At 30.8% G+C, this 13520-nt stretch overlaps 1 protein-coding gene across 1 annotated transcript in view; it reads right to left on the minus strand.

The window, feature by feature from the left end:
* Positions 1–13520, minus strand: part of LOC111623561 (probable aminopeptidase NPEPL1) — a 40129-nt gene that overhangs the window by 7036 nt on the left and 19573 nt on the right. Inside the window, exons 7-11 of the mRNA XM_023366175.1 lie at positions 12199–12341; positions 11671–11748; positions 6770–6870; positions 6457–6461; positions 2767–2816 (exon numbers count right to left, since the gene is read on the minus strand). Coding sequence (XP_023221943.1) covers positions 2767–2816; positions 6457–6461; positions 6770–6870; positions 11671–11748; positions 12199–12341 — 377 coding nt within the window. The remainder of the gene's footprint in view (positions 1–2766; positions 2817–6456; positions 6462–6769; positions 6871–11670; positions 11749–12198; positions 12342–13520) is intronic.

Raw genomic sequence — 13520 nt, forward strand, 5'->3', positions numbered from 1 at the left:
GATATTACTTGTATATCCCGGGATTTCCCGGGATCCCGGGAAACAGTTCACTTTTATCCCGGGATCCCGGGACAAGCAAAAGACCGGGAAATGAGAAACCCTAGTTATGAGAATAGACACTACTAAATATATTAGTCTTCACAATACAATATTAAGTTTATTGAAGTGTTCTTTTCAGTTATGTTAGTAGACATAACTGACAATGAGCACTAGACAATTTTTGCTTAAATAGTTACCAACCCGAACCTCGATGTTGACAGGTCTGCAACCTAACAAAAACACTGTAGATGACTATATCCATATCATTTACTAACAAAGTACTGAACATGTGAAATGATATAATTTATGCCTTACCAATGAAAGGGCAATGTGCAGCTTACAGAAAATGAGAGAGAGGTGGTCATTAACGTAAGTAGGCTATGTTAATGACCACCTTGCTCTTATTTTAGTACCAGAAGATGGAAATTGAATTGCCGCTTTATACTGGTTCAATGTCACTTCAAGCCTGATAAAAAAAACTGTGGTAAATCCTATCACAATTTGACAAATGTGCACATGATTTTATTAGTCAAATTAATAGTTTTATGTGTAAAAACAATTTGATTAACAATAAGTGGGAGCCCTGGAATATCAACTTCCACTTGTTCCAAAGAACTTGATATTCCAGGGCTCCCACTGCCAGCAAATCATCATATCCTATATGATGAGTAGAAAATTTGTACATCAAGAACAGAAGTGTCAATTATATTATTAACCAAAATTTTAAATGATCCTTTCCATAAAGATTCTTTTTAAATAAAAGTAACTGGCAATAAACCATATCTGCAAAATATCTGAAACAAATCATATCACCAGTTCCCAGGAACTTTGCTAAATCTCTCCATTAATTCCTTAAGAAAGTTAGATAGCATCCAATTATGATTTTGTCACAATTTTCTCAAAAAATTTTACTCTGACCATAAAACAGTAAGCATAACACAATTAAATGCTAACCTTATTGCTTAATCAGGAACACCATATTCTAATTTATATAAAATATTTGAAAAATTTATTTTGAATAAATTCTAATTTCTCAACATACAGTTGAACCTGTCTATATCAAACATGTTTATCTCAAAAACCTCTTTATCCCCTAAACCTCTTTTTCAACCTAAACACAATATATTTTCCATATTTATCTCAAATAATTTTCTCCCAAAACTTCTATATATCAATTTATGGACTCAAGTGCCAATTACAAATTCAAAGCTCAGTGACTACATTTTGATAGCATAAATTGTAGTTGAGAAATAGTTCTTGCAATACAGCAAATAGTTGCAATTAATGCTGCTTTTCTCTGATTGACTAGAAGTTTGGCTTGCATCTTATTAGTTGCAGAAAGTCAGGTATCGGAAACTATTAACAAACTATTTCTGTTAAGATATGTCAAAAATGTTTTATTTATACTTAATACAGGTGTGTACCGTACTTGCTATTGTATTATTATTATTAAATACAATATCTCCAATCAAACCTATTACTGTTTACTGTGTAGAAACCTCTATATCTTGAAACCTGCCTATCTCAAAAATTCAAGATAGACAAGTTCACTGTATTTCATGCCCCAAATCAGAACTGCATTTTTGATGCTGTGCATTTTAATTTTAGGCTCTCATTTAAATAAATAAAAAATTTGATCATTCATTCTTTTCTTAATACATTCAAATTGTTTACTAAATCTGAATGATGTGATATCCTGATAGCTAGATATTTTGTCTGTGTTTTAACTTGAAGTTCAGTTTTATCAGTGTACAGTTTTTCTTGTAATTTTGAAAGCTTACATCTTGAATCATAATAAAGAACTTTTGTAGACTTTTTATCCCCATTTATCACAATTTTTTATAGCATTTATTTTACCTGTAAATAAATTCTAGTTGGAGCTAATAATAGAACATCTGCATATACTATTGAATGGATAACTTCCTGTTCTATAGTAACATTATTTGAAGAAAAAACTCCTCCATAGTCAAATAAAAAAAAATTAAATATATGGCAACAGGAAATATGTAGACCATTTTTTAATTGAAAACAAGGAGTATTGTATGTTCCTCATCTAACTAACCAAATATGATCCAAATAATGATTCAATCATCTGAACAAATACCAGCTTTATATTTTTAACAATTCCAATTCTAATTTTAACATAGAAACAGAGACATATAATTCATTTAAGTCCATAAAAAAGGTAAAAACTGTATGATGTTTATAACATAAGGTAAACTATACAATGTTTCATGAAAAAAAATAAAAGTAATAATAATAATGCTGTCAATACTACTATTTGATAAAAATGCAAACTGAATTTTTTTTGTCTTTAAATCATTTTTTTCAATCCATCTGTTAAAAATTTGTGCATTCTCATAGTTTCCTACAATTAGTTAGTAAAACTATAGCCCTGCCATTTTTTGGATTAAATCTATCATCCTTCTAATATATCATATGTAGCTTAATATCATCTTAGTCTAATCTTTAGGATACACATTACTTTCATAAAAAAATTAAATAATCTTACAAGAAGCTCACACAACAGTTATTTGATAAACACTTTATCATATCATTTGTGACTAAACAATAGTAAGATATTACTTGCACATAAATTTTAAATTATTTCATTAAAAAACCATTAAATTAAGCCTTTAAACTTAAGTAAAGTTTACTTAAATGTGAATGTTTATTTTCAAATAAAAGAAAATTTTTATTATATAATATGTAATTAAAAGTTCTTACCCCATCTCCTAAAACAAGTCTTCCTTCTGCATCTGTATTTTTCACTTCACCTTAAAAATAATTAATTCTATCCCGGGATTTCCCGGGATCCCGGGAAACAGTTCACTTTTATCCCGGGATCCCGGGACAAGCAAAAGACCGGGAAATGAGAAACCCTAGTATCTATGAACTGATGAAAAAGGTTTTAAAAATAGGAAAGCACGTAGAAAATGAATTTGTAATATCTGTAGTTTAAGATGCATCGTTNTATCAATATATTTTGCTACATCATTAAAAAATCTTAATCTCCTTAAAAAAAATTAACAAACATAATAAAAATATTTCACATAAAAAATTGACAATATATTTTTTCATATAAAATCAGAAAAATTTTAACATCTGCTTTGTGTGAAATTTGAGAGGAAGGTGTTACCTTCCAACATCAGGGTAGTACTGGTAAAACTTTTTCATGGCAGATTGTCAGTGCAGCCCATACTGACTACTACTACAATGTCAATAAGCTGCTAATTGTTTTATTACCCTGTAAGCAAAAGCTCTTTTTGGCTGCAACTCAGTCAAATTACAATGTTGTTATTTTATTGTACTGGGAAGAATGTTTTCTTTAACATTTATTTAACAACTAGTTTTATTAGCTTTGATTAATTTTATTTTTTAATCAGTTTAAACAGCATGCCAGTAACCTGGGATTTCTGGTTATATTTGGCATGCCATTTAATCTGCAAAAATATGGTAATACAAAATCTCATCAACCAGCAATGGATGTGTTATAGTTGTGTGTGTGTGTGTATATATATATATACACACACATATAGAGCCTAGAATATCACTAAATTATTGTAAATATTATCAATATGTGCACTCCATCTTGTGCAAATGAGTTGAAACTAGTCAAAGTGGTATTTGCCACTAGCTGCCTTATAAACATGCCACATAGCACATCCTGTAATTACACTTCCTGAATCTATTCTGTTTATACTATAGCTGATGATTCATTATGTTGAATAAAATCTTTCGTAACAATGGAAATTTCATCTGACTTAGTTAGAAAAACCTGACTTTCACAGGCATTTTCAAAAAATCCAAGTTTCACCAAACTTGCAGACAGTCTGGCTTGGCATGGCATATGTGGTGAGGAGGCAAAAGTCTGCACCAGAAATGAACCTAGGTCAAGAGTAGAGGCAACAATAGTAATTACACACTGTCTTCAAAGATGACAGAGATGCTCCTTTCACACTTGGTTTAATCATAGATGATAAGAATTATCATCCTTTCCTACTTCCTCATACTACAGTTTACTTTGTAATAAAAGGAGAAATACCAAATTACAAGAAAAAACTGAAATGCACAAGGCAACTTTAGTTCAAATTTTGCCTTGTGCATTTCAATCTTTTCTTGTAATTTGGCATTTCTCATTTTATTACACTCAGTTATATTATAACTGAGTGCAATGAATAGAGAAAAGTCTTTTATATTCAAAAGCACTACTCAAACAATAAAAGGTATGTCTGGCCACTGCTTAATATACAAGTCAGACTTAAATAAAGCTAATTGACTTGGACAATCAATTTAGTGCCCAAAGAAAACAATTTTCCAAACATACCTCAACTGTGACCAATTGAATCATTTTTGGTTATAATAAAGGACTAATATGCACTAGTGGATAACATGTAAAACTAAGCCAGGGATTGTTAATAAGATGAAGAAGATGGCTGAAGTTCCAAAATGACTACTGTTCAAATTTCATGTCAAGAGCTCATTCTAGGATTTGCCATCCTACTAAGGGGTCCTCAGTACTGTTTAATCTTACAAATCTGTTGTTAATGTATTATGCTATTTACACAAGTAATCTTATCATTTTGCATTTAGTTTTAAATAAACTATACTTCATAATGAATGTGCACTTTTTCCAAATGCCTTACATATCAATGCTCAACAAATTATCACTACTTGTCATTAACTTTAACTGGAACAAAAATATAATTTTTCTATTTTAATCAATAAAATTTAATTATTTCATGATATGAGGACTTTATATTACAATACAATAGCATACAATATAAAATTTTTTATTAATATAAAATTAACAAAATAACTAACTTAAATATTAATTAAAAATGCAAGTGTAAATCTGTAAACATTGATATGAATTAAAGATATAATCTGTAATATGAATGTTTTTAACAATTGACTATATATATTTTTTTAAATTTTTTATTTTAGTCAAAAAATTCCATGGGATAAGATGAAATCTTTATAAAGAATTAATTTTCACAAATATTCAATCTTCTTTTTACTCATTTTTTAGAAATTTATATATGTAAATATTTTAATTTTTTATATTAAAAATTCTCTATTAATAAAATATACAGGGTGATTCAGAACTCATGAGATGGTAGAGATTTTTAAGGGATGGTAGATGGTAGAGCAAAAAAAAAAAAACTTTTTGTATAGGAAAGTATGGATGCAAGTGATGCATTGAGGCACAAACACAAACAATAACACTTGAAAGGAAACATAAATTGTTTACTTACAACATTGTTGACAAGTACATCTTTACAGCAATGTTTACAATAACTAGGACCGTGGAGTCAGAATTGGGAGGAATTTCTGGCCAGAGGAGTCGGAGTCAGAAAAAAATGTGTCGACTCCAACTCCCACATTTTAAATTTACTTTAGTTTTCTTATTTAAATGAAAGAAAATTTATTATATATTTATTAATTTTTAAAAATTTTTTTGTATCTTGTTATAATTCACTTATTTTAAATAAAAATGCATCAATTTAATTTATTAAATATGTAGTATTCTTTGTAGTATTTGTGTTTAGTAGTTAAATTATTTTGACCCAATTGAATTTGAATATTTTTGAATCATTCCTTTATTATCCCCACTCTAAATGAGTACTCTATTTTTCTGAATGAGCCAGACTAATTGATCAGAGTACATATTTTTCTTTTCTGAACAAGGGGCTAAAGTAGCTAGCTAGATCGCACACTTTTTAGTTGAACTAACTTTCCTAGAAGGATGAAATTGAAGTGCAAATGCTGTTGAACATATGTAGATGTAGAATAATTAGCATCCCCTTTCTCCTCTTATTAAATATTTGTTAAAAATTAATTTTTTTATATAAATAAATATTAATGTAAGTTAAATATTAAAAATACTAACTATAAAAGTATTTGGGTAAATGCCCTGGGCTTCTTTTAGAGTTCAGAATATGGTACCCTCCCTATGAATGCCTCTGCCCTCCATAAAATGACTTGGTATTTAATTTTGCTGGAGTTGGGAGTCGGTGTCGGCCTACTAAAAGTATCAGGAGTCAGAGTTGGCTCGGAGTTGAGTGTTTTTTTACCGATTCCACAGCCCTGACAATAACTGTTCGAAATTGCATACACCAACAGTAATACACACTCGGCAGCATCAATGGAATGATTGGCATACAGTTTCAAAGATGCCAGGCATTTCTTGCACATGTGCAGCTGCAACAGATATTCAAGTGATGAGGTCTTCAACAGAATTGACTGGATTCTTGTAAATGAGGGCCTTCAGATGTTCCCATAAGAAGTTTGACACAGTTTTGAGCAATTATTGTAAACATTGCTGTACAGATGCACTTGTCAACATGAAAGTAAACAATTTGTTTCCTTTCATGTGTTATTTCCAGTCTTTGTGCCTCAATGCATCATTTGCACCCGTACTTTCCTATTCAAAAATGTATTTTGTCATGTGCTCTACCACCCCTTATAGTTTGTTCCATGAGTTCTAAATTATCCTGTATAAAAGTAATAAATATTAACTCTTTAAACATAAAATTGGCTTTATCTGTTCAAAACAAAATTGGCTGATGGAAAAATTGTTTGATTGGTTTTGCTATACACGTTTCCCTTTTAGCCTGAGGGGTAAAAACAATTTAGTCTGTAGCTACTAGTAGAAAAAGTTTTCGGAGTTTAAAGTTAATACCTACTAAAAACAGAATAAATGTCTCCAATATCTTTTTATGCATACCTTCCAGAATAAAGCGTAATAATATCATCTGGACGAAGTGCATTAGGACCAACTGCATTTTCAGCTAAACAAAATACAGCATGTAGCCTTTGTTTAAAACCCTAAAAATATTTTAAAAAGTTAGTTAATTAAAATAAATTTATTGTATTATTATAATATATGTTTGTTCAATAGATTCACTAGTATGACTGCACTAATTGAACAATGCACTGGGTGGGCAAGTACATTTGTTCAGCTACTAAATTCAAATGCTTTGTTAACTGTTAATATTTTTTTATTTTATTTTACATTGGTAAAGTCGCGTGTGACACAGGATTACAATCACCAAGTAACAAGCAAAAATACAACCCCATAAAAACAACAACAACAAAAAAAATTTTAGTTCAAAATACAAGGGAGGAATCAAAAAGTAATGCTTCCGCATCTCTAATTTTTGATCTATTAGAGTTATTATCTACTACTAGCATTACAGATCTATTACTATGAATGTTCATGTATCATCATACATAGTATCTTTACTAAAGTATGCTTTTGTTTTTGAGATTGAGCAATTACAACCATGGATACAAGGCAAAAACAAAGAGTGATCATAGAGTTTCTGACCAAAGAAGGTTGAACACCTACATAAATCCATAATTGGCTAAAGAGTGTTTATGGGGATACTGTAGATGATGATGATAATGTGCAGCATTGGGTGAAAAAGTTTCAAAGAGGAGAAACCAAAATTTCAGATAAGCCAAGAAGTGACCTGTCAACATTAGTCACTAATGAGAACTGACAATATGCTGATGAGTTGATTCAAGGAGACAAATATATCACAATCCAGGACATTGTTGATGCACTAAATGTATTATATGGTTCTGCACAAACAATTATTTTTGAGTTGGAATATCAAAAAAATTTGTGCTAAGAGGATTCCCAAGTCCAAAGCAATTGACAGTTGATAATCAGAGAATGCAGGTGGGATGTGCAAAAAGCTCCTTGATGCATTTGAAATGGAGGGACAGGATTTCTTCAAAATATGGTCACACCAGGGCATACCAATATGACTCAGAGAGTGAGAATCAATCCAAGAAATAGTGTCATAATGGTTATCCATGTTCCAAAAAATTCAAGCCTGTCAGATTGACACAGATGATGACAACATTGTTTTTAGACATGCAGGATGTTACTCTCATTGAGTTTTTGGATGGGTGTCACACAATCAACATCTAAATCTATGTTACTACAATTAAGAAAGCTTAAGGAAGCCATCAGATAGAAGACCACATAAAGACATTCATTCCATACAGCTCCATTACAATAATGCAAGACCACACAGCATTGTTCACAACCCAGGCAATTGTCAAAATGAGTGATCCATGGTACTTCAACCATCATACATCCCTAAATTGATACTTTAAATCAGCTGTAAAGTCATGGATCAGGAAACAAGCTCCAAAATTTTTCCAAACTAGATTTGATACTTGGGTTTGATGATGGCATACGGTAGTGTGCTGTCACATTTGATAATAGAGAAGCTGTGTTTCTGCAAGCTGATTTCCAGGTTAATTGCATGTCAGCGATGGTCTAGGGTCCATTTGTATTTGTTCGTTCTATAAGCCAGTAAAAACCGTAGGCTTCTCTAAATGTATTTTTAATGTGATACTCTGAATTTTAACAAAAATCAGTCGTTGATGTTATACTTGCTCAACAATTGTTGTCCTCAGCTACCTGAGAAATCTTCCCTTATACTTTCTAGATGGCGAAAGCGACGCATTCCCTTGATCTGCTGACCTCTTGGACAGGCAATGTCACACTGATATCAGATTTGATGGCTGAAAAAAGTCAGTTGTTGCCAGTCATTCTTGGATTAAAGTCATCAAAATTTTTCCTGTATCTGTGCAAATTTCTGTGCTCAATCAGTACTCTGTCAGATTTTATGTTAATTTTCCGCTGTGCCTAGAACTTTCTTGATCCAGACCGGTCCAACGATCCAAATCCTCACCCTCAACATCCTAACCTTGACCTCAATTCGAGAATCTCAAATCAAGAATCATAACCATCAATGCAGGTATTTCCCAACTCGTGAACAATTGTAAACACTCTCATGATTGCTAGCTAGATAGGTTAAGTCGATATATTGTATCATGTATTCCTCTTCATTGAAAATAAATGGGTATTTAGTTGTTAACTTTCATATCTGAGTATTTTACTTCCAGTACGCTGTCTCTCAACCCAAATTTAGATCCCAGATCTGATCACCTGCACATGCGATTGCTCACGTGACTGAATCTACCCACCGTCTTGGCTTCCATGTCAATCAGGACACACTGTGTCAGTCCTGACAGGGCATCGAAGAGATACTGACCCTCTGGTCATATTAATTAATATCACAATTACATTGTGAATCACTAGCCATAATATAAGGGCTAAAATTAAAAATAAAATTATAAAATCTCACTTTGTAAAATAAAATGTATGGTGTGCCTGCTATAAAATATTCTTCAATTGTATGAATATACTTTTAAAGAAAATTATAATTAAATATAGCTTTGTAAAGAAACATACATAAACATAACAAAATCTTCTTTACTTTTTAAATCTTAAAACAATCCACTTAGTCAAATAGCTCCCTACCAGTGGCTAATGGATATAATCAGAGATGGTCCTGGTAGGTGTGCAGTGCGTGCATGCACACAGAATGCCAAATCCTGAGGGTGCCAATACTGGTCAATGTCAAATGCCACTTTTGTCACATCACTAGTATGTCTCAAAGGACGCGACAGGATTGTTGTACATTTTAAACATTTCTCACCATAGCTGTAAAAAATTAAATATGTTAAACTTAATTAATAGATTGTCCGTCATTTGTTTTCTAACTAATTCGTTTTAGAACCAGGTGTCCACAGAAATTTCCAAAATTTACTTTTCAGTCACTCTCATTGAACTGGAAAAATGTCTGTCTTTATTATATCTAACATTATGAAGAAATCAGTCCCCACTGTACTCGGCTAGAGATTGGTTCAGTTAAGCTTTTGTTTAAGTAAAATTCTGGCTCTTTCAGCAGGGTTTTATTTATGCTCCTAATTCCCTAATCTCTTAATTATTTAACTACTTCTTAAGTAGTTAAATAAAAAACTTGAAACCGGTTACTTTGTACTTGAATATTTGTAGTCTTGGGAAAGAAGTGAAAAGACAAATTTTTATGACAACGAATACATAAATCGTAAATTTAAGGATAATAAATTCTAGAGCTTTTTTTGTACCTTGTGAATCTCATTCATTACATTTAGTTGTAAATGATGCTGAAAAAGTAACAGTTAATTTTTTAACATTGTACAAGAATTGTACACATTTTTTTCTGCATCCCCTTATAGATGCGGCATACTAAATCATAATATCGCTAATTTAACATTGGAATTTATAAGTAATACAAGATGGGATAGCAGAATAAATATATCAAATATTTTAATGGATTTTTTAAAACTCCTGTCAACTATACAGAACTATCATAAAAACATACCAGTAACTCCTATCGGTTGGGTTAAGTTATAAATCTACTCACGATTCATATAATGGAATGAGGGCAACCAAACATCTAGCAGACAGGCAGCTAACAGCCCAGAACTGGTCCTGGATAGAATCATTGGAAGAATTATACATTATTTTGGTGTGTAGCTTCCACCAAATAAACTGCATGAGGTTGGTGCTCTGTAAAGTGCATGCGCAAAGGCATATAATTTAGCTGCTTTATATTTTTGCCTTGGAAACTGATCTGTATTTGACAATACAGTGCTTCCATTGGAAATAAGCATACACGAATTTATATTTGAATATACAATAGCAATCTTATTGTTTTTTCAAATGTAGTATAGAAATTTGTAATAAGATACATAATGATAATGCAATTATAATAAAATATAAATTGTAATTAATTCAAAGTATGTTAAAATATGAAAATAATCATGCAATATGTATTTATATTTTATAAAATACAAGGAAAGCAGTGCTTCCACTGCTTCCAAGGACGGCATGCCACTGATGGCATAAATATATAGAAAGTAATGGTGACTACATTGAACAGTAGCTTCATATAGAGAAGACTTTAGATTATAATATATGTTACTTTTGCTCTATCTGTTCATTAATAAAATTGTGGTGACTGAGGAGGTATTACTTATTGATCCCCCATATACATTATCATTTTACAAGTATATAGCTTTTTTGCAAAATAATTTAAAATGAATGGAGTCTAAATATAAAAATAAAAATTTTCAAATTATGCATACTACTACTACTAGGATTAAAAAAAATGACATAAAACAATCTAAAATTAGAGTAATGTAAACAGGATAAATTTCAAGTGGCATAATTAGGGACATACACCAATAGAATCTGGAGGTATAAGACCATTAAAAAACTTAATCATTAAGTGATTGAAATAGATTACCTATTATTTACAGAGGAAAAGTTAAAGTACAATTGTATAATATTGATAGATTGATATACAGTAAATTACTCAGTTTGTTAAACAGTAAGTACACCTTATTGACTTAATAACATTATTCATAAGAGTGTCAGCAGTCAAAGACCAAATGAAAATGCTATAATCAATTAATGACTGAAATCTGTAAGAAAATAAAGACCTTAAAACTTGCTGGAAAAATAGATCTACCACACCACCATAGAATACAATGTCTAATTCTGGGTTGTTTAATGATCTTGTTTACATGGTCTTTGAATGTTAGCCTAGAATCAAAAATTGACTATTGAAATTTTGTTTTCTTTCATTTTCATTCTAATGTTTAAATACTGTTTACAATATTTAAACATTAGAATGAAAGTCATTAATTATTCACTAGATCCTATTATATTTCATTAGCATACCAGAAATTCTACCCAGTCTTCATAAATCTTACCATTTTTACAGCAGCATAAAATGCTCCTAAAATAGCTGCAGCTCCACCACAATCCCTTTTCATTCCAGGCATAGCAGTCTGAAAAATACATATGAAATATTTAAAATTAATTATACCTATAACCATACCTCTGAATAATAATAATACAATCTTTCAAATTAATTATAACAAGTAAGATTACTAATTAAATATACCTTAGAGTTTGAAATTTTTAACTGTCCTGTTTGAGTAATGGATACAGTTTTTGTCCCAAATTAAATATGGTTCCAAATGCATAAATTAAGTACACATTAAATAATAATTAGTTCAAGTACAACATAACAGATACTATTTATCATGTTTGATCATTCTCAATGCTCAAATTCTAATCATTATGAACAGAGTCTGAACATGCTTTAATGTTTGTTTTCCTATATTCAATTTTTTTAGCAGCCAATATTTTAGAGATTTTTTTAATGCTTCTTTGAAATGGGACCTATTTCCTAGCAAAAATTTAAAGTTATTAAAAGTAAGTCATTCTAAATGTACCTTAGCTTTTATGCAAAGACCTCCAGTATCATATACAATTCCTTTTCCAACCCATGCAATTGTTTCAGTAGCTTGATCTGGAATATGACTTAAAACTGCAAGTGCAGGTGCATGTTCAGCAGCTTTTCCCACAGCATAAATACCTATAAAAAAAATTTAATTATTAGGCAAGTGATTTGATAGTCTCATAACACTTTTTTAATATAATTAAAACAGTTGAGATTATAAAATTAACTATACAGTACTTATTGTATTCATTTTGGAACCTGTTTATACTAATAACTGATCAACAACATTGGGCAGAGTAAGTAGCTAAGACTACAATCAAGTCTATATCAGTGATCGCAAAGTGGTCCATAGACCACTGATAGTCCACGAGAAAATTTTGGTGGTCTGTAGAGAAATTTGGACATCAATCAACTCAAGGTTACACTAAGTATTACAAAAGAAATGCAAAATGCTTGGTTGCTTTTTCTCACTCATTGGGTTTTTTTTTTTTTTAAATCTAAAATCAAACACAAAATGACTGTTATCATTAAACAATAATGTCAACAAATCAATAAATAATGTGAGTTTGATTATTGTCCTTTGTGGAAAAGAGCCAAGAATTCATAAACTCATTTTAAACAAGATAAATTCAATCATCTCGAGCAATTATTTATTGCGACATCGTCACAATGTTACATTTTAATTTATTTAATTTAAAATATATGCTCTCCATCTCAAATTAGTAGCGTCTTGCCCCTGTACATCATACTTTTCCTGTTAGCATTTGAGTTGTGCTGGTCAACTAACTCCTTTCAAGGGAAAAGTTTTTAACTGAACTAACGTGACTAACGTAACTTCTGGTAAAAACCAGAAGTTTGTACATAGTTAATTGGGGCTTCCTGGCCCTATGCTTTCCATATCTGGTCTCGGCTTTCATCTATCTAACTCTGTTCTTGAGATTAAGGAACGACAGACAGACAAAGACAGATGATGATGGAAATTTATAGATCTACAGTTTTTTTCAAATTGCAGCCAAACAAGCAGCAACAAACTTCACACTAATTTGTTATAATTAAACAATTGAATTTCTTATTAATAAAGTAAAATGGAACTTTTATGATCATTATTCTATAGAGGTTTGCATCATTTAAAGAAATTTATGATAGTGGTCTGCAGGATTCAAAATTGTGAGTTTAGCGGTTTGTGAGGTCAGAAAGGTTGGCGACCACTGGTCTATACATTTGCAGTATCCTATAAAAGCAATAGAATATTCAGAGAGAAGTGTAAAAAAAGAATGTTCCTTTAATAAAACAAGTTTATTTCAGAAACTATTC

Source organism: Centruroides sculpturatus, unplaced genomic scaffold, assembly GCF_000671375.1.
Source record: "Centruroides sculpturatus isolate CEXI.00-Female unplaced genomic scaffold, Cexi_2.0 scaffold16, whole genome shotgun sequence".
Taxonomy (NCBI): domain Eukaryota; kingdom Metazoa; phylum Arthropoda; class Arachnida; order Scorpiones; family Buthidae; genus Centruroides; species Centruroides sculpturatus.